General features: G+C 34.8%; 1 protein-coding gene across 1 annotated transcript in view; it reads left to right on the top strand.

Moving 5' to 3' along the window:
• The window catches only part of SKAP2 (src kinase associated phosphoprotein 2), a 178,472-nt gene extending 166,604 nt beyond the window's left edge, over positions 1-11,868 (top strand). The window contains exons 12-13 of the mRNA XM_063100515.1: positions 11,101-11,202; positions 11,624-11,868. Of these exons, the coding sequence (XP_062956585.1) occupies positions 11,101-11,193 (93 nt within the window). The 3' untranslated portion in view covers positions 11,194-11,202; positions 11,624-11,868. The remainder of the gene's footprint in view (positions 1-11,100; positions 11,203-11,623) is intronic.
• Positions 11,869-21,317: the final 9,449 nt, after the last annotated feature.

Here is a 21,317-nt window from a genome sequence, read left to right as displayed (position 1 = left end):
TATATGCATAGAAATTTGTTTAATCTTAGATTTAGATTTCTTGGTGATGGGGTGCAATTTTACCATTTTATTTTTTTACACCATCTAGTGGCTCAGAATGAGTGGTGCAGATAATTGCAGCTAATGTGCACAGTCAAAATGGTGTCATAAATTCCACTTTAAATCTAGCTATGGGTTATTACTTTCCTATCTCATGTCAATGAAGTATTAGAATTCATTATGAGAAATTTTGTTTATCATTCTGAATTAAATGTAAAAATTATATACATAAGGAAGAATACATTTTAAGGAATCTAACATATTCGTGGAGACATAGAAAATGTGTACTTTATAAAGAAATTAATGACATGACTTCTAATAAATAAAATGGCTTAAAAGATTTTAAAGAAATGCAACTTCCTTTTAGTAATTAACTTATTAATAATCTGAAATATTAAATTATCACTTTTTGATTTGACTTATCTTCTAGAAGTTTGTCAGTTCTGAAAATAACCTTTAAAAAAGGCAGCACAAAATAGTTTAAGATTCATTCTTTCAATGTAAATGAATATTTAGACAAATCAGGAAATAAAATGACATACATTATAATGAAGAGCATTTTAATTTTGTAAATGTAATGGCAGAAAAACATTTAGCCAGTTTGGAGATTAGGCTGTCTTCATTAAAAATCACTATGAAAATATAGTGTTATTTAAAAATTCAGTCTTATTTTTCTGTTTTGCAAGGAAGCCTTTATTGGGTGTCAGCTGTGCTCTGTCAGCCTAGGGGTGACTTATTTATTTTAGGCCTTTTGTGAGAGTTATAAAATATCAGCCTTTATTTCCAGAAAAGTCAAATGTTCCAATAAAGAAGGAAGGGTAGGCAGATACCATGCCCATCCCCCTTCCTTTTTAACATTTTCCAATTAGCAGCTGTCATGTGACCCTTGGCTGAGCTAGCCCCTCCTTCAGAGTGTCTGTCATTTTCTTAGTTTTAACCTTTGAACTTCACTAGTAATAAATCTGAATACCGCTTGCCTGGAAAAGTAAGCCAGCAAGTTTTTGCTTTACAGTTCTTTTCATATTGGGTCACTGCTGTTTTTTGTATGTGTTAAAATAAAACGCTTCAATAGTTCAGTGGGCATTTAGAAATCTTTTTTTTTCCCTTAAAAAAAAAAGGAACACATTTACAGGAATGGATGAAAGTGAAATTTGTGATTTTAATGACAGCTGCACTGTCAGTGAATTAATTCTGAAACAACAAGGCTTGGTTTCAGATTCATGTGATAGGGGTGAAATCATACTTGAAGTAGAAAACCTTTTAATTAATTAATTTTTTTTTAAGGAATCAGATTGTTTAAAATCAGGCTAAATCCTTTTACTTGTTTGCATGTCGACTTTATTACCATCTAAAACATTGACAGAATGTTGTAGTTAATAGTATTTTCCTAGAACCATGTTTGTGAAATTTTATAATTTCAATAGCAGGATCCAGATGATATAGCAATAGGCATATTCCATAGCCATGCATACCTTTTTGGTTATCTTGCTGTTCTGGATTTACATCCTGTGTTAGTTTATCTTTCAATCTGTACTCATTGGTAAATTGCTAACCACAATAACAGACAAGCTATACTTCAGTAGGAAAGAGGCACACTACTTTGATATTAAAAGAAAAATAAGAGAGTTAAGAATTCTGGAATATTTTATCTAGTCTAAGGCATATGTGAGTTTAGTTTTGTGGCCTTCTGAGAAATTTTTTATTAAGTCAAAAACAGGAAGTGTAAGTTAAGACAGTGGACACTCATATACAATAAAGGACATTTTTTTAGTGTCTATTGGTTGGGGATTCAAGCACTACCACCCCTTATATCTGTTTAGTTGACTCGTTCCAGTGATGGGTGAATTGTAACTGTCATTGACCATTTGCTTCTCATTATAAGAATGTAAAGACTCACTTACTATGGCTTTTTTGGCTTCAACCCTATGAAAATAAATGGAATGAAAGTCTTGCTTAGCTCTACTGGCAGAGGGAAATACCACATTACCTTTTAGCTATCTTAGTTTTTCATTTGTGACCATATGGCCCAGTTTGCCACAACTAGCTTGGCCTACTGCTGAAGAGTAACTAGGATATCTCAATATGGAACATGCATTGTTGACACTAAGCTGGTTCCAAAATATTATCGTATTTTATAGCCTTTTGGGAAGGAGGGGAATATTTGTATTTGTGATTGCATTTATTGGGGTCTGGTGGCATTTTGTGTCTATGCTGTCAGTATGGACGTTGTGGGCTAGGGTACAGTGGAAGCATTAGCCAGGCTGACCTCCTGATTAGCACCCACCTCCTCCTAGTAGCAAAAAGCAGTTAGTTTATGGACACAGCACCATGTCAGAAAGTGTTCTAGTTCTACTCGTAGGACTTCTCTTGTTACCTATTTGCAAACAGCATGCTCAAGTACTTCCCTATTTTTTCTTTCATAAAATGGAGAAAGTATTCCAGAAAAATGTTGGCAATGAAAGGGGAAGATGCTGGCAGGCTCAGCCTCCAGTGGCTTGAGAGGTAGAGGATAAGCCAGAAGGTAAGAGAGGCAAGGTGAGAAGGTGGCAGAAGAGGGGGCCGCTCAAGGAGGGAGCCAGGCTGCAAGGTTTTCCTGCTTTAATCCAGCATGGAATAATCAGGAGTTTGTCAGAAACAAAATAAAACCTTAAAGAAAAGCACTATATCGATATTGTTTTTTAAATCCTAAATTGAGCAGTCCATGATTTCTTTTGCCTTCTCCACCCCACCCTACCTCGAAAATCAGGAACTCCCTCAATGTATGTAGCACACTCACTCTTAAGATGTCTTACTTCCGATCCCTTTAGATCGTGGAGCTAGATATTCCAGGGAAATTATTAGGTATGAGAGAGTACAGATAGATATACTACCAATTAAGGGAAGTTTTAGAGTAAATATTTAATAGATTACAGTTAAGTGACAGGTGTTCATCATTGAATATTTAGCTGTCAGAGAACAACCTGACAGAATTCTAAGAAAATGTTTTGTTCCTTAAATACTTATTCTCTTTAGAACATCAGATTCCCTTTAGAAGACCAGGGTAGAGACCTCCTCATAATAATTAGATTGCCTTATAGTGCATTCTAAAATATTCTAGTTTTTTGTTGCCCTGGTATTATGCTACACCGATTAGTGAGCACGGAAAGGAGGGAGAGAATGAAAAAGTATTTATTGAGCACCTACAATGTTGTGTTCTCAGCACTTAATGTGCTTTCACTCATCTAATTCATATGATAACCCTATAAAACATACGGTATTATAGTTTTGTAGATTAGGAAGCTGATGCTCAGTAAGGTTATTATGGAAATTGCCTGAGAATATGCAGCTAGTAAGTGTCTTCTCCAGGAATTAATGAAGGTCTGATCCTAAAGCCTTTCCTCTTTCTACTTTACTATACTTGTGGGCCTTGATTAGGACTTTAACATTCTTTTTGTACCAGAGATTGTTATGATCATATCCCACTTCTAACAGTGAGCCATTTATTGATAGTATCTTCTGCATAATTAAACCTTTTATAGATGATCAAAATTATCCTATTTTTTAATGGACACATATTTGATGAACACTTATTGTGGCAAAGTACTCTTCTGAGCAGGATCCAGAGATGCCACAAACTAGCTTTCTTTCAAGCATACTGCAGTTGAGTTGTAGAGAAAACCAACCCATGAAATAGAAAACAGTTATAGAGTACAGTGTAGCTATAGATGTTGTAGTGCTGGAGAAGCAAGCCCTGAAGAATGGGAGATCAATAAAGCTTGGAGTAATTAAGGAAAGATTAGAATTTCGTGTGTGGATGGAGTTTAGTCATTTGACAAATATTTGAATGCTTATTTTTTGTGTCTAAGAGCACAATAACCTGAACAATAGCTATGCAATGTAAAGGGGTGGACAGTCCTATCAATGAAAGAGTAGCATAGAGCCAATAGGCAATCAGTCACTCAAGATCACTTCCTTCCCTTATCTTGAAGAATGGTGGACAACCAGAGAAACACTGTGAGAGACCAAACCAACCTGATGTTTCCGACCTAGTTTTCCTACCTCATCTTATGCCACTTTCTCCATATCTCAGTCCTGTAACTTTTGTGTTAACCACACTCTCAACTACTTGCTCTTCCCTGAACACAGCACATTCTTTTATCTCTCCAGGCCTTTGCACATGTCATTTCTTACTCGTTTCATGACTCTATTTGGAGCCTCAGCCCAACTGTCACTTTCCACATAAAGCCTCCCAGATCTCACTATAGAGTTAGTTACTTCTCTTTTTACAAATTTCTTCTCTCTCTCACCCAACATTCAATGTTGTGATTATCTGTCTCTCTCAACTCTGGTCTTTTTGAGGTAGGTATTGTGTCTTAAGTATTTTTATATTCCCAATACCTAACATTATGGCAGATAGATGTTGAGTATGTGTTTACCAAAGTACAGTTAAAAATAGGGAATAATACTGACTTCTTAAAATGATACAATCATAGAGTTATGGGAACCTTAGTTCTAGCTCTTCACTTTATAGGTAAAGAAATTGAGGCTCAGCATAATTTGGGGAAAATAAATAAAAGACCGAAGGAAAAAGGACCACTTGGGTGGAGACCTTAAAAGACAATGGAGTTTCTGCTGTTGAACTTTCACCTTGGTCCTAAGTTTCTTGGCAGCCAAACTGAAAACAGGATAGATAGGGAGCTAATAAACTTTTTTTAATCATAAAAGAGGGATCTTGGCTTTTCCCAGCACTGGCTACTTTTTTAAAAAAAAATCCATACGAATTTCTAGAATCTGCACTGATTATCTGGCCTCAACAACTTTATATAATAAGTGCAAGAGTGGGAGGTAACAGCCTCAGCAAAAAAAAATTTATAGTAAACATAACAAAAGATTTCATAAAAGTAATTCTGTGAGGGACCAAATGCATACTAATTAGACTTAAGTATGTAACTGGATTACTGTGGAGTCTTGATGAAGAATATAAACAAAAAATTCTTCCCTGAAGAACTTGGGGGTTGTCCAAGCTCACATACCTAGTTAGCAACAGAGCTGGAATGAGACTCTGGGTCTTCTGAGAAAATGATCTTGAGAATAACAAGGAGCTGAAAAAACAGCAGATTTTCCATTATACCTGCCACACTGTTTCTCCCTTTGCAGGTCTGCATTAACTTCTTCAGTGCTCATGAGTAAATTCAGCTGAACCCATTTCTTCTAAGAACCAGAATTACTTGGTCCCAGTTCTAAAGCGGACAGATACCTTTCTTTCTCTAGATGGGATTTAAGCTGTGTAGATGAGGCATCCCATTTAGTACATTTGAAAACATGGTGGGCAACAGCCTGTCATGAGTAGGAGCGACACACTTCAGGTTGTGCAGCTAAACTTGCACGTGTAACATGTTTCAAAACAAATGCTTGTTTAGTCATTACTAAAATTCTTTAAATTAGTCTAATATACACAAAGGAAAAGATGTTTCTATTGGAATTATATTTCTTAAGAAAATATTTAGGATAGTCAACTAACTGATGCATCATCCAGAATGAAGGTTGAGTGTTTCATCATCCAGTACCTATTTATTGGATACCTTTTACCCATCCTGCAGTATGGGACATGTAGACCAAATGTAAGGCCTTCCCCTCATCTCAGTGATTTTGCACTTTATTTTGGTTGAAGGAATGAAACCAATATACATAAAATTCGCTTTGGAATAAATGCTGAGCTTGAAGTGAGAGATATAAGTATGGATTAGAAAATTCAGAGAAAAATTTATGACAACAGAGTAACTTGAGTCGAGTCTTAGTCATTGAATAGGATTTGACTGAGAGAGGAGAGACTTCGCCGGGAAGGGAGCTTCATATACAGAGAGAGGAATAAGTGTAGTGTGGAAGGTTGGACTGTGTGGACCAGAGAAGTGACAGGAGAATGTCGCCTGCAGGGTGGGAGTAGGCCAAGCAGAGGAGTTTGTAGTTAATGCAGTGGGGAGCTAGGATAATTTCTTGCACAGCAGGGCGAACTGCTGAAGAGAGTTGCTGGGAAGAACAGAGAGGCAGAGCTGATAATGCAGTAATCCAGGATAAAGTGATGAAGGCCTAACTAGGTGGCAATAACTGGAATAGAGGGCAGTGTGTGTACCTGAGCACCATTAATAGAGTCATGTGCGGGTAGGTGAAATACACTGAATCCCCTCTACTGATTGCCTAACATTCTCTACGAATCATCAGTCTGAATATCAGTTTTTACCGTACGGTATTATGACTGTTGACTGTGTAGAAATTTGAATTAAATGTGTCTTTACTCTGGAATATAAACTAAAATTTGTTGTAAGAATTAAATTCTAAATATTAGCTTCCTTACTTGTCCTTTGTCTCTCTTGCTTTAAAAATGGAGTGCACAGTGCAAGGAGAAAAAAATAGTAATTATTTGAGTCAGAGGAACTTAAAGTCACACCTGCATAGTAAACCGTAAAATAATGAGGTTGATTTCCACAAGCCATCAGGAAACATGGTCTTCAAGCAGAATGGTGGTGTTCAAACATTTTCCTGAACGGTGCGGTGTTGTTTAAACATTATGGAGGACCTTAGAGATTGTGAGTGTCAATTTCCTCATTTAGCATGTTAGAATACTAAGATTCAAGCAGTTAATGTGTAGATAGCAATAGCAGAGCACATGTTGTCAAGTTCCTTTTGTGCATTTTAAGAGAATCTTTTGAAATGATGGGTGTATGAACAATGAAGAGATTATTTTGAAGCTTCTAATCAAAGATAATATAAAGGAAGAAGCTAAACAGGTAGCCTTAAGAAAGTATTTATGTGTTTTAAATAGTTACCTAGTTTTCCTTCCAATACAATGTTTATGAATAGTTTGAGAATATCACAATGAATTATTGGAAAACAATGGTAAAGTCCACTGGTTCTTAAACTTACTGTGTTTAATATTTTGTGAATAAAATTACTTTCATTTCGACAAAAGGCTAGGACATTTTGAAGCACAGATATATGAGTATGTTTGGAATTAGGACACCATCTTTTAACATTTTCTAACACCTGTTGCTTTCAAACATATCGGTAACTAATTTCTGAAAGACTAGTACATCACAAAGTCTTATTAGTGTTTCAGGTTTCTGTTAAGGCAGCATTCTTTTACCATATGGTTTGCAGAAAGTGGATTAATATACTTGAGAAATGAGAAATATGGCTCTGAAAAGGATTTAAGTAAATGTTGGGGCCTTATTTAAGTGAAAAGTAATATACCAACAGAGAGAAAAGATTTAGTTAATGAGTAAACATGGACATACGTTCACTATTGTGTTGGATAATGTTTCTGTCTCACTTTATCAAAAGTAGTCTTTTTTTCCTGCCTTATCACACAATCATTTTAATTTATTAACTAATAATATTAACTTGGGCCTTAAATTTTAACTACGAAATAAAACAAAATGATTTTAATGGTATGAAACTTGAAAACACTGGAGTTAGATCGCAAGCAGTCAGTGCCACCTTAGAGAGTTGTTTTCTCAGATTACTGGCCAAATTTGGCTTCTTTTTTTTTTTTCTGCTTTGACTACCACATTACATTTTGCCTTGGAGCCATCCATTTCACAGATATTGAATTACTTTTGAGTACTATTTTTATACAATAAGCATCACTACTCCTCTGAATCTTGATAGCATTACTGCGGGAGGAGAAAGCAGCTTTGTGTTAGTAATTACCTAACATTGTCAGAAGCTGACTGCAGGCCTCTTTCTAGTGATAACAGAATAACCGCATAATGTAGCTTTATAGCACATGATTAATAGAAAATAATTACACGTCCTACAAAGGGACGCAATATTTCTTATAAATTGACTAGAATGGTTTCCTGTAGATTAAAGGACTCTTCATTATTTTATCAGTTCTCCTGAAGTACAGTCACTTGCCTATGTTAGCATTTCAGTTGATGTTAAGAGCCGAATAGGGTGAAGGATACCAGATGGCAGACCTTCTTGTACCTGAGATGTCGTGTGCCATAGAGATGACATGGTGCTTCCTAATCTTTCAGAGATTTAGATGGCAGCCTGGCATGGTTTGTCCCTTTATTTTTCATTTATTAACAAGATAAGGTTTGAGGGTTGTTTTTTTAATGATCCACATGTGACTTTATACAGCAATACTATCATTAGTATGTGGGTCACAAGGCAACATTGTATCGATTGCATTATTTTCTACTGTAAGTAATGTATCATTCATAATCACATTTGTTTGGGGGCAGCAAAGAGGAAAGGCATAGACAGGTTTATTTCCTTCTTCAAAAGGAAACCTTGTATGATATTGAATCTTCAGGCCGAACTTTAGAATACTGTACTCCAAGAAGCGTTTTCAGTCCAATTGATAGGCTGCAAATGGTTTAATTGGGATTCATGCTGCTCAGGAGGCTCATATAGAGGACGGTAATGATAAAAGGAAAAGCTCCTGTGTTTGCAGTCTTGTCGACATACTCTAATGGTTGCAGTGTAAATCCATAAATTTGCCTCCTAGATTTTTACCTCACTATATTTTATCTTATCTTTTAATTCAACACAGGAGTTTTATATGGAATTCTTTATTAATGTAAAGTAATAAATATTCTGGTTTTTATTTTTACCCTTTTCTGATTTATATCTGTGATATTTTAGAGTACCTTTTTGTGGTGTGTATTTCATATGTTTTTCAATTTTTTAAAATTAAGCAATGCATTTGAGGTTATTTTAGCCTAAAACATTTTTTTCTCCCAGAATGTTACTTTTAAGAGGTTTTTTTACAGCTGAATAAACTTCTCCCTGCTGTTTATTGCTATGCTTTCTATTTAATGAATTTTACTTGTCTACCATAGTACAGAGTTCTCTCAAGTGTGTAGGCTGTCATTCATCCTTTGTTGATATGATTTGTTGGAAATCAATTTCTAAAATTTGGGTGTGAGCGAGCTTTCTGAGAATGATAATATACCTTTAATTATGGTACGGATTATAACCGAAGTAGAATATTATAAACTAACATGAACTTTCTGGCTTGTAATTTGAATCTAAACATTGACACCTAGATTGAGGGCCATTCTCTGGAAGCAGGTTTGGGTCAATAATATGCCCTCTCACTGAGTGTTTTCTGTGTCTACCACCGGGGGGCTGGTTCCTTTACTCTTTTCTAATAATCAGTTTTACAAATCTTAGACTGGGTACTGGTAAGAGCTTTCACACTCACATTTACCTGTTAACTGCCCATTTTGAAATCTTACAATGTAGGCTTTTGACCTGTAGAAAGTTAAGTACATTTGTTTTGTTAAGCATTAGGTTGTAATTATATTCACTGCCTTAAAAATTGAAAAGGGCAGTTTTATTAGGTACCTATTAGGATATAGTGGTTGCTAATTGCAGCTTTCAGTAAGTTGGTATTTTCTTCTGATAAATATGTCCTACATAGGTTATAATCATCATCATTGAGTTCTAGGCATCAGAGTATTCTCATTGCTTAGACAGTTTTGTCCAGTAAGTTCACACTGTCAGGGAACTTTTAAACTTAAAATCTTGAGTCCACTGCCTCACAAGCCAGAGTTGTGCCCTTGTGAGAATAAGTGCAGGATTAGTCTTTTTGCCCCCCTTTCCCTCCACTTTCAATGTTCTTCTAGTAAGTCTAATACTGACACTGCCCACTGTTTGAAAAAGCACCTATAGCTTTTATCCTATAATCTCTCTATTGATAGACTATATGTCAATACATATGAGTACATGCTAATGTTGCTATATCTGTATTGAAGAATTGTTTAATTTTCCTTTCTGAATGGTCCTGCAAATATTAAGTCAATGCAGATGTTACATCTGCATTAGTATTAACATTCCGTCCCCACATATAACTCATATGCATATGCACATTTATCTATGACTCAAATGTTGGAAAATCATAACCTATTGAATTACTTTGGGGATTGATTTTAAAAATTTATCTTATATGAAAAATTAAATTTGGGTCCTACATTGCTTGTGCACAGTATTGCTTTTGGAAGATATTATTCTTGAAACTTGTAATTCATTTTACTTTGTTTGTATTGTATCTCACTAAACATAAATAAATTTGAGATAAAAATACATTAGTCAATCTGGCAGACATTTGAGACCAGCTACAAAGTGTTCGTGATGCCTAAAGCAGTGGTATATCTGTCAATGGAGTAAAAAGGGGTAGAAAAGGAGGCACAGGTTTGTTTATCTCATGTTGCAAAGTTAAATGCAGAAATGACTCATCAATCATGATTTTTTTATTGCTAGATTAATATTTTGCCTTTATAACTTAAGATACTTTTATTTCCTATTGATCTTCCACTGTAAGGGTGAATTGAACACCACCTTTAAATTCCTTCTACCTATCCTTTATCGAAGGTAGTTTATCATCAATAAAAAGAACAATAAATACCTTATGGAAGCTATTGTAAAAGAACCCATGAATTATTTTGTAAAGAATTTTGTTTGTATTATTAGTGTTTCCTTATCCCCTAATTTATCTGTTTAAAATGTGTGTAGTATAAGATTTTCTTAAGAAGGGGCACACAACCACATTCTAAATCATTTTAGATCATATGAGTTTAATTAGAAATTAATAGTTTATTGTGAAAAAAAATTTTTTTAACCTTGCTAGATGATAAGCTTTTTGAAGGCAAATGTAGTATCTTAAGGATCCTGGCTTTAACCTTGTAGCCTGTAGCACTAGTGCTGGTAACATAAAAGGTATCCCCTGGCTGTTTGGGGGGGGCGGGGGGGAGGGAGGGAGACCCAGAGAGAGAGAGAGAGACCCAGAGAACTAGCTTCCTGAGGAAGTTTCATGTCCTAGGTTCTTATCGTGAGTGACCGTTTTTGTGTTCTGTGACTAGTAATAAACAGGCTTTGTGTTACACATTAATTTAAATCTTTGCCTCACAGCATTTTAAAAGTGTCCAGAAACAAAACAAAGAATGAAAATGTTTCCATTTGCAGCTCAAGCTCTTGTAACTTTAAAAAAGAAATAACATTTCTAAGAAGTTGCATACACACGACATTGTACTTACACCAGTCTAAAGGTTAATATTGCATATTGTTTTCAATTAGGAATACAATAGATATGGCTGGTGGGTAGGAGAAATGAAGGGAGCCATTGGCTTGGTGCCTAAAGCCTACATAATGGAGATGTATGATATTTGAGAGTCCTGGGTAAGTACATTTTAATCCAATATTCTGTAATAGCTCTTATGTTCTCCTGGTCTGTTTGTTATGAGTCTTTGCCTTTTTAAAGTCTTTATAGTTTTCTGATAATACAAAGATTGTGCCCCCAAATCTTTTTCATTTTGTTTGATTTGGTTTAATTTTTAAAATAACTTCATGGAATTTAGTTTGGAAATGGATAGATTATTTAGAGAAAGTTCTTTTGATAATAACCAGCTGTTTTCCCAAACCTCCTACTCTTTAGTGAAATACCACTTTTATGGCCTTTCTGAGGAGCTGAATTGACAAAATGTTTGGTAAACATTCATTTTTTTCCTTGGCTAAAAGTGTAATTCTTTTCTAAGCAGGAATAATCAACATTTTGACTGAAGAAGAAAATTAAAATGCAACTTTCTCTTTCTGCTTGCAGAAAAGGAAGTCTTCCACTTGTCTGCAAATGTTTTGGATTTAGAAGCATCATGAAAGTCTGAGTGGCAGCTCATAACCTTTGTTTTGTCGAACATGGTCCTTGGCTGTTATTGTAGGCAGTCTTTCATTAAAATATTTTTCTGATATGAAATTAAATGAAAGGTATTAATGCAAATTAGATGCAAGCAGTAAAGCTATACCTGTTGCTATTTTGCAAAGAAATAATTATAGTTTTTCTTTACTCATTTGATTTGTATGAAGAATTCATCACTATTTTATATTTACCATATAGACACTGCTACTTACGGTGTGAGTTGTAATTTCTCTTAATAGTTGAACATCAATTATTTTTTAGAGTGTAATATATAATTTCATTTTATATGAAATAAATTTCATTTTATTTTCATTTTAATTGAATATATCATGCAAGTTTTTGATAGATGCTGAAGAATGTGGTTATGTTAAAGCTTTGTAGATGATTTATCTTAGTATTTATTTTTCACACAATAGTAACATGTTTTCATGAAAGAAGTTTTACAGATTGGCAGATTTACTTCCTGTTAAATATAGCCACCAGAAAGAAAAAGTTACAGAGTTGCAAATGGCAGGGCGTTGTCATCTTCAACACAAGTGCAGACCAGAACCATGGTTTGTGCAAAGCACCTTACCCGATAACAGACATCCTGGTTCAATGATGGGCCTGTCAACGTCTTCTATTGTAGTTTTATTTAAATTTAATGAAGTAAAAAATTCGTAAGAAAACCCATTCTACCACTTATACAAAAGTACTTCAAAAAGTCCATGAAAAAATTAAATTAAGAGATAATATGAATCGTTCACAAAAATGTGAACTTTTTGAAGTCCCCTCATATAATGGTATAAAGAATCTCAGTGTATTCTCAAAGTAAGAAGGCATAGCCAAGCACTCTCCTATCCTGCCCTATCATTGCTATGCTATTACAGACCAACTTCAAACCACGGAAGAGAGTATAGAAATCCTGGCAGTAACATATACCAACAGATGAGGGGAAGGGTAGCATTGACCTGACATTTGAGTTATACTCTGTGCTTCCTGAGCAAGATTTTGGAATTGCATCATTGCATTTGCACGTATATTTGAAATCAGAGGTATTTTAAATGCCTGCGAGGTACCAATATGGTCTTAATATATATTAAAATACATTGCTGATTGGATAATTATTTGGAATAGACATAATCTAATATTGAATCATTACTTGGCAGATACTATCGTTGTTGAACTTTTCAGGTCTTTGCTTTATGAAGATAAAGATTCTAACCATGAAAATGAGTTGATGATATGTAAAAGCCACCATTATTTATGTAAAAGTATTTACAAGGCATATTTCAGAGTGTCTGTTTCATCATTATCCCCTCAATACCATGATCATCAATTTCAAATGTAAAAAAACAAATTAAATTTTAGGAATTGTTACTAAACACAAATTTATTTATATATGGACATCATCAAGTTAAAATTTTCAGAAATTACATTTGTGCAATCATTAAACTTTTTCTAATATAGTGCCATTGAAATAGATTGAAATCCCCTTGTTAGACAACTGGAGATGAACTTAGTGGACTGGTTTTCAAAGCCTGAATGATTTGAAAAGCAAAAGCTGTTTCCACTGACCATGTAGCTTTGCTGTGGATACAAGTTTTGTGTTTCCAGCTTGTGAAGTTTTTTTTGTACCAAGCCAGTAGATGGCAGCAGCTTTTCATTGCATACAAAAGCACTTGGAAACCCCTCCCCCACTCTGGCACAAACTCTCCCAGAATAGAAAGCATTTAGGAGATTTCTGCCTCCTTTTACGGTTAATCCAGGAGAGGGAGTCCTTTGCCAACTGATGACCAATAATTCCTAGCCAGAAAGTCTCTGTGAGCAGTGACAAATGGAAATAAGGTTTCACTTATGTCCAGAGCTCCTCTGGCCTTTGTTCTTTCTTAACTTGAATATGGGTGGGAGATACAAGAAAGGAAACAGAAGATTTAAAATTGGAGTGACAGGAAAAATAATCATTACTTTCAATTCATGACTATTTCATATTCATTTGATGAAATCACTTGTATACTACCACAGAGAAAGTTTTCTTTACACCCTTGACAATATATCACATACTCTTCAAGATCATAATAATATCATTAATGTGAATTTAAACAACACAGCTTGTTAAAAAACATGCTAATTTCTATGTTCTCATTATGTTTGCTTAGCTTTTATTTGTTTTTCTATGAACAGTTAGAGAGCTAATTTTTTTCTAAGGTGATTGTAAGTCATATTTTATATAGCATTTTGCTTGGTTATTTGCTCTGTACTGAATTTGTACTCTATTGCCATTAGATCTTACAATAATGTTCCACTCTGCAAATTTTTAAGGTTCAAATAAAGTTTAATTGTTTGCAAACTGTTATGATGCTAATAATTCAACAGCCTGCTGTGTTACTAATGAAATTACTTTGTTATGATTAATTTGGAAAATAGTGTGTTGATTGTAGTAATTAAGCACAACAAGGTGAAGTAAATGATTTTAATGCCATCTGGCCTCCAAACTGAATGAAGAAATGAAATAGGGCTGTCATCTGAATTTATTCAAAGAAGTAAGGATAATACAAATGACTTTCATCGCTATAGGATTTACACTTACCCACAGCTCACTCCATTCTGTTTTTTGCCACTTTGCTGCATATGACTCTTTTTTTATGAAAAAGAATGTTGTTTAGTCCAGCAATTGTTTTGAATATTTTATTTTAAGCTGATTATTTTTACTGTGTGCTAATTTAATTACAGATAATTACATAAGGTATTATAGGATCATAGAAAAATCACCTTTCAACGATCTGTAGGCGAAATCTATATATGTGTGGGTTTTTTTGTTTGTTTGTTTGTTTTGCTACCGGTGTACAGACGCTTTGAATATAGCCTTTCACAGAGAGTAGAGCTTCTATTTAATTGTTTCTAAAACATTTTCAGTCAAGACATTCTCATAATCCTTATGATTTCTGCTTTTCCTATAGTTTCTCCACTCTAGTCTATTCCTACTCACTCATAGAATCTGGTACTATCCAGGGTCATGATTAAAAAACAGAACTGAGTTACATATTATAGATTAAGATTTGCAGTTCAGCCACTAGAAGAAAACTGACCCTAATATACATATGCATAATTTAAAAGCTTGAACTTCAGGGAGACTGAATGAAGCATTCTAAGAATTTTTTGATCAAGTAAATTTCTTCTAAATTTCAGATAAATCAGTTGTTTATATTTCAATTGTTGAGTGGAATTATAGACACGAACCATATAGAGATCACTTTTACTTCTCTTAAGTTCAATAGATTCATATTGAATAGCAGTATTGAAAAGCAATATTGAATATTGAAAAGCAGTCCACATGATGAAGGAGGAAGTGGTGAAGATTAAAACATGATCAAGCCATAGAAAACACAGCTTCACTCACAGGTGGAAGCAGTACAATTAATGTATAGATATAAAACATAGAAACACTTGTGAAACATGGCCACTTCAGTAAAATCCTGATGATTCAAAAATACAGAAAAACAAATTAGCAGCATATTGTTAAAGTATCTTTCAACTAATTTAGTTATACTCAAAACAGTTCATTCTCTGAATTGGGAACAAGGGATTTCTAGACATCCTCAGCCTTAACCAGTTTATCATCTGCCAACAGCCTTATCGTTGAGTTCTTCCAGAATATGTTAGAACCCCTGATAGTGGAACATTTTACTGTGGTGAGATAAAAACTTATAAAGTTATATGATCACAGAAACATAGAATGACATTTTATTAATGCTATGTTTGAGGGGCTTTTTTTTGTTTTTACTAGTAGAATCTGCTCTATCGTTGCTTAGACACAAACGTGATTTATTGCCAGCATGGTACAAAGTATATGGTATGTATCCAGTAAATATTTGTTAATTAACTGATTTGGCACCCCATAATATCTCAAGAACTGAGATTTAAGAAGAAAAAACCTTAACTTCTCCACTGGTAGAGAAAATGCCTTTGTATAGTTAATACTTCTGCTTTCTGACTGGGAATGGTCTCTTAAGTAAAAAAAAAAAAAAAAACAGTCCCTTTTAACCAAGTCCTTAAAAGCAGGTCTCCAAAATACCATCAACAACTGGATTGAGTTTGATAGTAACAGAATTGAGTAAGATTGTGAATAACAAGAAAGTTGAGTCATGGCAGACAGTCTAGATATTTCCTCCCTTTCTTGTGTTCAGTGTTGTGACTCTTTCAGATAATGGACACAGGAGACTCAGGCAGCTTGGGGCAAGTGACCTATCGAGTTTCACTTCCCAGTGCATTCCAAGTCACTTGCTGCCCCGCATTCCACTTAGGAAATGTCAGAGAAGCCTCTCCTCCCGCCTTCTGATCTTGGAAGCATTCTAGCTGTTGCCTTGCACGGATCAGCAAGGAATTTCTGAAAGTGGGAAGTTTTACAGTTGTTGCCAAATCCAACCATAATTCAATTTTTGTTCTTTTTTTTTTTTTTTTTAAGAACTTTACTCCCTATTTCTTTAAAGTCATATGATTAGGTTAACTTGAGTGCTATGAGTTCACAAGATGAAAGGAACCATAAATGCAGAAAGTAGCTTTAGTCATACCACTGCTCAGCTTAGGTCTGTAATGTTGGGAAAGGGGCTGGAAGTTGAGCAAGACAAAACACTTGTGAATATGTGCAAAGGTGTGAGAACAGAAACTTCTCCCAAAGCCCATCTCTTAAGTGCCTTTCTTAACGTTAGAACTTTGGAAGATATTTCCCTAGATTTCTCTCATCTCCATTTTCACCGTTTTCTTTTTTACTATCCATTACTCAAAGAGGTAATATAGTGCAGCTCTTGTCTGTTTTCTGCTATTACCCTCAACTTTGTAATACAAAAATACACTCCTGCTAGAGTAAAAGCAGGTGCCATTTTGTGGCTTGAAAAGCAGTTTACCTTTTGCTTGAGGAAAGTGTCACACAGGTACTTTCAAAGGAGAAAATTAATGATGCCAGTGTATGTCAATTAAAAACAACTGCTTTAGAGGAAGAGGAAAATTCCAATAAGCAGATTCCCATACACTGCTTCTCCCTCCAGCCCCCATGGGAGTCCGTTTAGAAAAACTCATGTTCTTTAACTATCAGTCAACGTGATAACTAAGGCTAGTAATAGTAATAGCTAATGTTTACTGAATGGTTACTATTTGTCATGCTGTGTACTTTTCACCAGTCCTCATAATAACCCCATGAGGTGAGTTCTGTTATTTATTCCCATTTTCCTAATTAGGAAACTGAGGCAAAGCAATTTGTCCTAAGGTCTTAGGGTAGTAAGTTACCTAACCAGGCCTCATATCCAGCCTCCCTCACCCAAATTCAGCACCATTCTGCTGTGTAGTACTGGGGTGAATTCAAACCAAATGCTTCATTCTGTTCTTTGCACATAGTAGGTACTCAAAAAATGTTTGCTAACCACTGATGGCACCATTCCTATAAAATATTCAGGAGCATATGAAAAGAATAGCCCAAGAATTGACAGTTGGACAGCTGAATTCAGTAGTGTACCATAGTGACCATATCAAGTCAAAGGGGCTAATCCACAATGGAGAATAAATTCCAGTGCAAGGAACACTTCTTTCCACAAACTTCCAGTGCTGCCGAAAACAGGAAGCTAATCAAGGCAGCAGAGAGTCAAGAGAGGACACTGGGCCAAAGGAACCTTTCTCTAATGACCTTTTCCCATCTTTCCACCTCCTTAAAGGTCAAGCCCAAGTAAACTGACCAGCCAAGGAAGACTTGGAGGGGACTTTACAGGTGCTTCTGTCTCAGTTGTTTTGGGGGGTTGGGATTTAATTGGTAGGTTTTGTTTTTTTAAAACCAGTTTAAGGGAGTATTAACTACTGTTCAATGTTTTACAGTCAATGAATGAAGTTTACTATAAAAGATGTACAATTTTGTAACCGAGTGACAGCAATGTCTGACATATGACTTTTGTTAGACTATGAATTCGTTTAAGAAGAATTTTTATTGGAATATCTGATACAGGAGTATGAGGTCTTATTTCCTGGGCACCCACGTAGTGCCTTGTACAGGGCTCCATCAGTAAAGTCTCCCGTTGTATTTTTTCAACAAATTCTTTTGTAATTTTTTTTTGTATCCCAGTCATTAGAAACTCAGGGTGTGGGGAGCAAAAAGATTAGGAGGTAAGGACTAACATTCCCTATAGGGCTCTGGGATTCAGCCAGAGGAGGGGTAAAAATTGAGACCGCTCATGCTCTAAAACACTCCCTGAAGTACTGGCTATCTTATGGCCCAAGAGAAAAGGGTGCACCAAAGTTCAGTTTCCAAGGGGTATTTCATTCTGTAATTCTTTGAAGTGTTTCCATGCATGGTATTCAGAACATCATGCTTCTAAAGGACAGGAAGTGAATGACTTTGCATTGTCCTGATCTCCAGCTGCCCACCAAGTAGATCTCATCGGTGTAAAATAACCTGATCCATCCAGATGGATACACCACTCATCTCTTATTCCCGGGGCAAGCCCCTGTGGTCTGTAGGGTGTCTGTTGCTCTCTGCTTTCATCTCCTTGCTCCACCCAGGCTTTCCCAAGGAGCTAAGTCATATGAGGCACTAGACATAATTATTAGCTCTCTGTAGAGTTATTAATATTAGTTGTGCTCTCTGCTTTCTATGAACCCAGTAAAAGCATGGTGTATAATAACTGTGTTTATCCTGTTAATCTGTGTCCTGAATGGAAAATCTGACATGCAGCTATCTTGTGAGTGCGTGTTGTTATCTATCTGTTGCTTTGCTTCAGTTGGTCAGTATATTTGCTTTATTCTTTATGATCGTCTCAGGACTTGCTATTTTTCTTCCTATCTAATTAAATGGTTCCATTTTGAATAATTACATTTAAGTGCTAACAGTGTGCTAGGGGCATTTCAAACATAGAATTCAACACAGTCTTTCCCAAGGAGCTTCGTAGTCTAAGTGATATAGGATGTGAACACAGGGAAGGGTAAGAACAGCCTCAGGTAGCATTACCTGACTAGCAGTGTCCTAAGACATAAAAGAAAAGGTTCTCTGATTTTGTTACATCTGAACCTAGGGGATTACCTGGGAAACAAACTGACAATCTTTTCACATATATATATATATATATATATATATATATATATATATATATATATATATATATATATATATATATATGGAAATATTTAAATATGCAGAGGGGGAGGCAGGTGCAAAGGATTAGTGAGAAGATTCATTTTTATAAAGATTTCCAAAATGCTTATAGCTACTGAATTAAGTGTGAGAGGAAGCAGAGAGCTGTATGTGTGAATAACGTGAACATCTTTTACAGAGTTGCTGCCAATTGTGGTAAACGATTCTGGAAGCTGAGAGTGACCCCTACTATCCCTTTAGGGATAAGGACTCTTTTGCTGCAGTTGGGGACAGAGTTATACCAGTGGAATTCAGCTAAGAATGAGTAGTAGGAACACTGGAATTGGAGTCAACCGAAATTCCGGTTTTCTTCTCTGGAATAAGTTTCCTTGCCTGAAAAGTGGCAGCGGCACCTACTGTCCCTACTCACAAGGTTGTAGTTAGGCTCAAGTGAAATTATATGTGGACTTGAAAAATTGACAGCAGTGTCAAACACAGCTTCCTGTATTCAAAAATGTGAGAACTGGAATGAAACAATAGTCAAAATAAAAATTTCTCCTTCACACCAAAAGCAAGCAAGAGAAAAAAATTTAGCACTCAACATTACCTGTAATACTGCTTGGAATAATGTTAGTGAACTGTTGGTTTTATAACGAGAATTAATGTAAATCATCCTAGAGGAGTCTGGGATTAAATTCTCTTATAATCTTAAGTGCATTTTTGAATCAAGCCATTGGCTTCCAAGCTATTGATCAATTTCTGTTAGTGGAGATTTAAATAACAAAGATATTACATCTGTCTATAAAATTTCTAAATAAACTTTTCTCATGATATTTAAAGCCACCAATCTGCTAATAATAGTCGTTAGGTATATGTTGTTTGTAGTTGGTTGGACTTAACAGAGAATTTTTTTTCTTTTTTAAACAGATACCCTAAGGAAAATTTTTGTACAGGTTCCTTTTGCCCAATATCTACTCCCTTTATCAATTGTTCCTTCCAGATGGGTATCTGTGGCTGTTTGCCTATGAATACACACTTTCTAGTGAAACATTTTCTTTAGATGCATACCTAGGAATAAGACAATTTTATTTGATCAAATTAGCCTTGTAATATAGCACTAATCTTGGTTGGTAGTTTGTGAAAATATGAGACTAGAAATAAGGGAAAACCAGAACCTCATTGCATGTAACCTTAATGCTTTAATGCTATAACTTTAGGCAAAGCTAATAAAAAATGCAAAGGACTGTTAAATAATTTAAATTATCTAAAAAATTGAGCATATTCCTTCAAATAATAATGGCTTTCATGATCTGATTTCTTTAAAATTCATTTCTCATGTCTTGAATTACTTAGAAGTTTAGATATCAAAGTAAGTTTGAGTTTATTTAAGATTATTAAATATATTTGTTATCATCCAGAGTTACTGAAGTCCATTTCTTAGTCTAGTATTTATAATCTATAGTGTTATGCAGAACATAATTCCGGTAACATAGCCAATAATGTCATTTTAGTATAGAGTTAATTTTTAGCACTTCTCTTTTAAATAGTGCTCGATGATATGATTTCTTTGTTATTTTGAACCATTAATTTATTCCATCCACTTAAAAAAAGTCATATTGTTATTATTTGCTATCTAAAATAAAAGCTTCTCTTATCTTAATTTTACCAACTTAAACTGGGAAGCTAATACTTTCATGTTGTATTTTCATTACTATCATTACATACTCTTTGAAAAGGAAAATAGTGGGAATACAATGAGTTGTGGCAACTGTGATTAAAGGAAAGATCTATCCATTTCTAAAACTCGTTCTCCTCCTCCTAATGATTACAGTTGAGAATTTCTAGTTCCAGGCATTTCATCCTTTGCTTCTCTCGGTGCTGCGGTTTCTAGCAATAAATACTCTGTATTGATTACTACTTAATTCTAATGGAAGTATACGAAGGCTGGAAACATTATAGCTTAGCATTTAGTGCCTTAATTTTTAAACAGTTTTTAAATCTTAAAAATAGATTTAATTGCCCTGAGTAGGCTTTTGTTGTATCCATTTCACTCTAAAATTATTCTCATTTCATATTTTTCCTAAAGATCATTTTGTTCACAGTGTATTTTTCCTGCCACTTCACTGCTATTTTTGCATAACTGAAAATCTGTCATTTCCATTTTAGCTCAGTTTGGAAACACGAAAACCATATCAGAGTAACGCATTAAAAATTAGTTTTTAAATTTAGAGAATTTAAATTTGGTCAAATTATTAAAGTGCACAATTTTAATCCATTAATCTGAGTTGAGGCTGCATAAGAGAAATATATTTCTCTCTAAACTGGGTTTTTCTCTTTTAAAACATGTTGAGAAGAGAAGCCTCTCATCTAAAGCAAATACTGTGGTGTTATTTTGTTTGTTTTGTTTTGTTTTGTTTGAAGAAAAAGGTGAAACAAGAACTGCTCTCTATAATTTATTCTTAGTCAAAAACAGATTGTCATTTACACACTAGGTATCAAAAGCTACTTACA

This window comes from Cynocephalus volans, chromosome 6 (genome assembly GCF_027409185.1).
Source record: "Cynocephalus volans isolate mCynVol1 chromosome 6, mCynVol1.pri, whole genome shotgun sequence".
Lineage (NCBI taxonomy): Eukaryota > Metazoa > Chordata > Mammalia > Dermoptera > Cynocephalidae > Cynocephalus > Cynocephalus volans.
The sequence above is the reverse complement of the archived record's forward strand: the minus strand, read 5'-3'. Positions and strand labels throughout refer to the sequence as shown.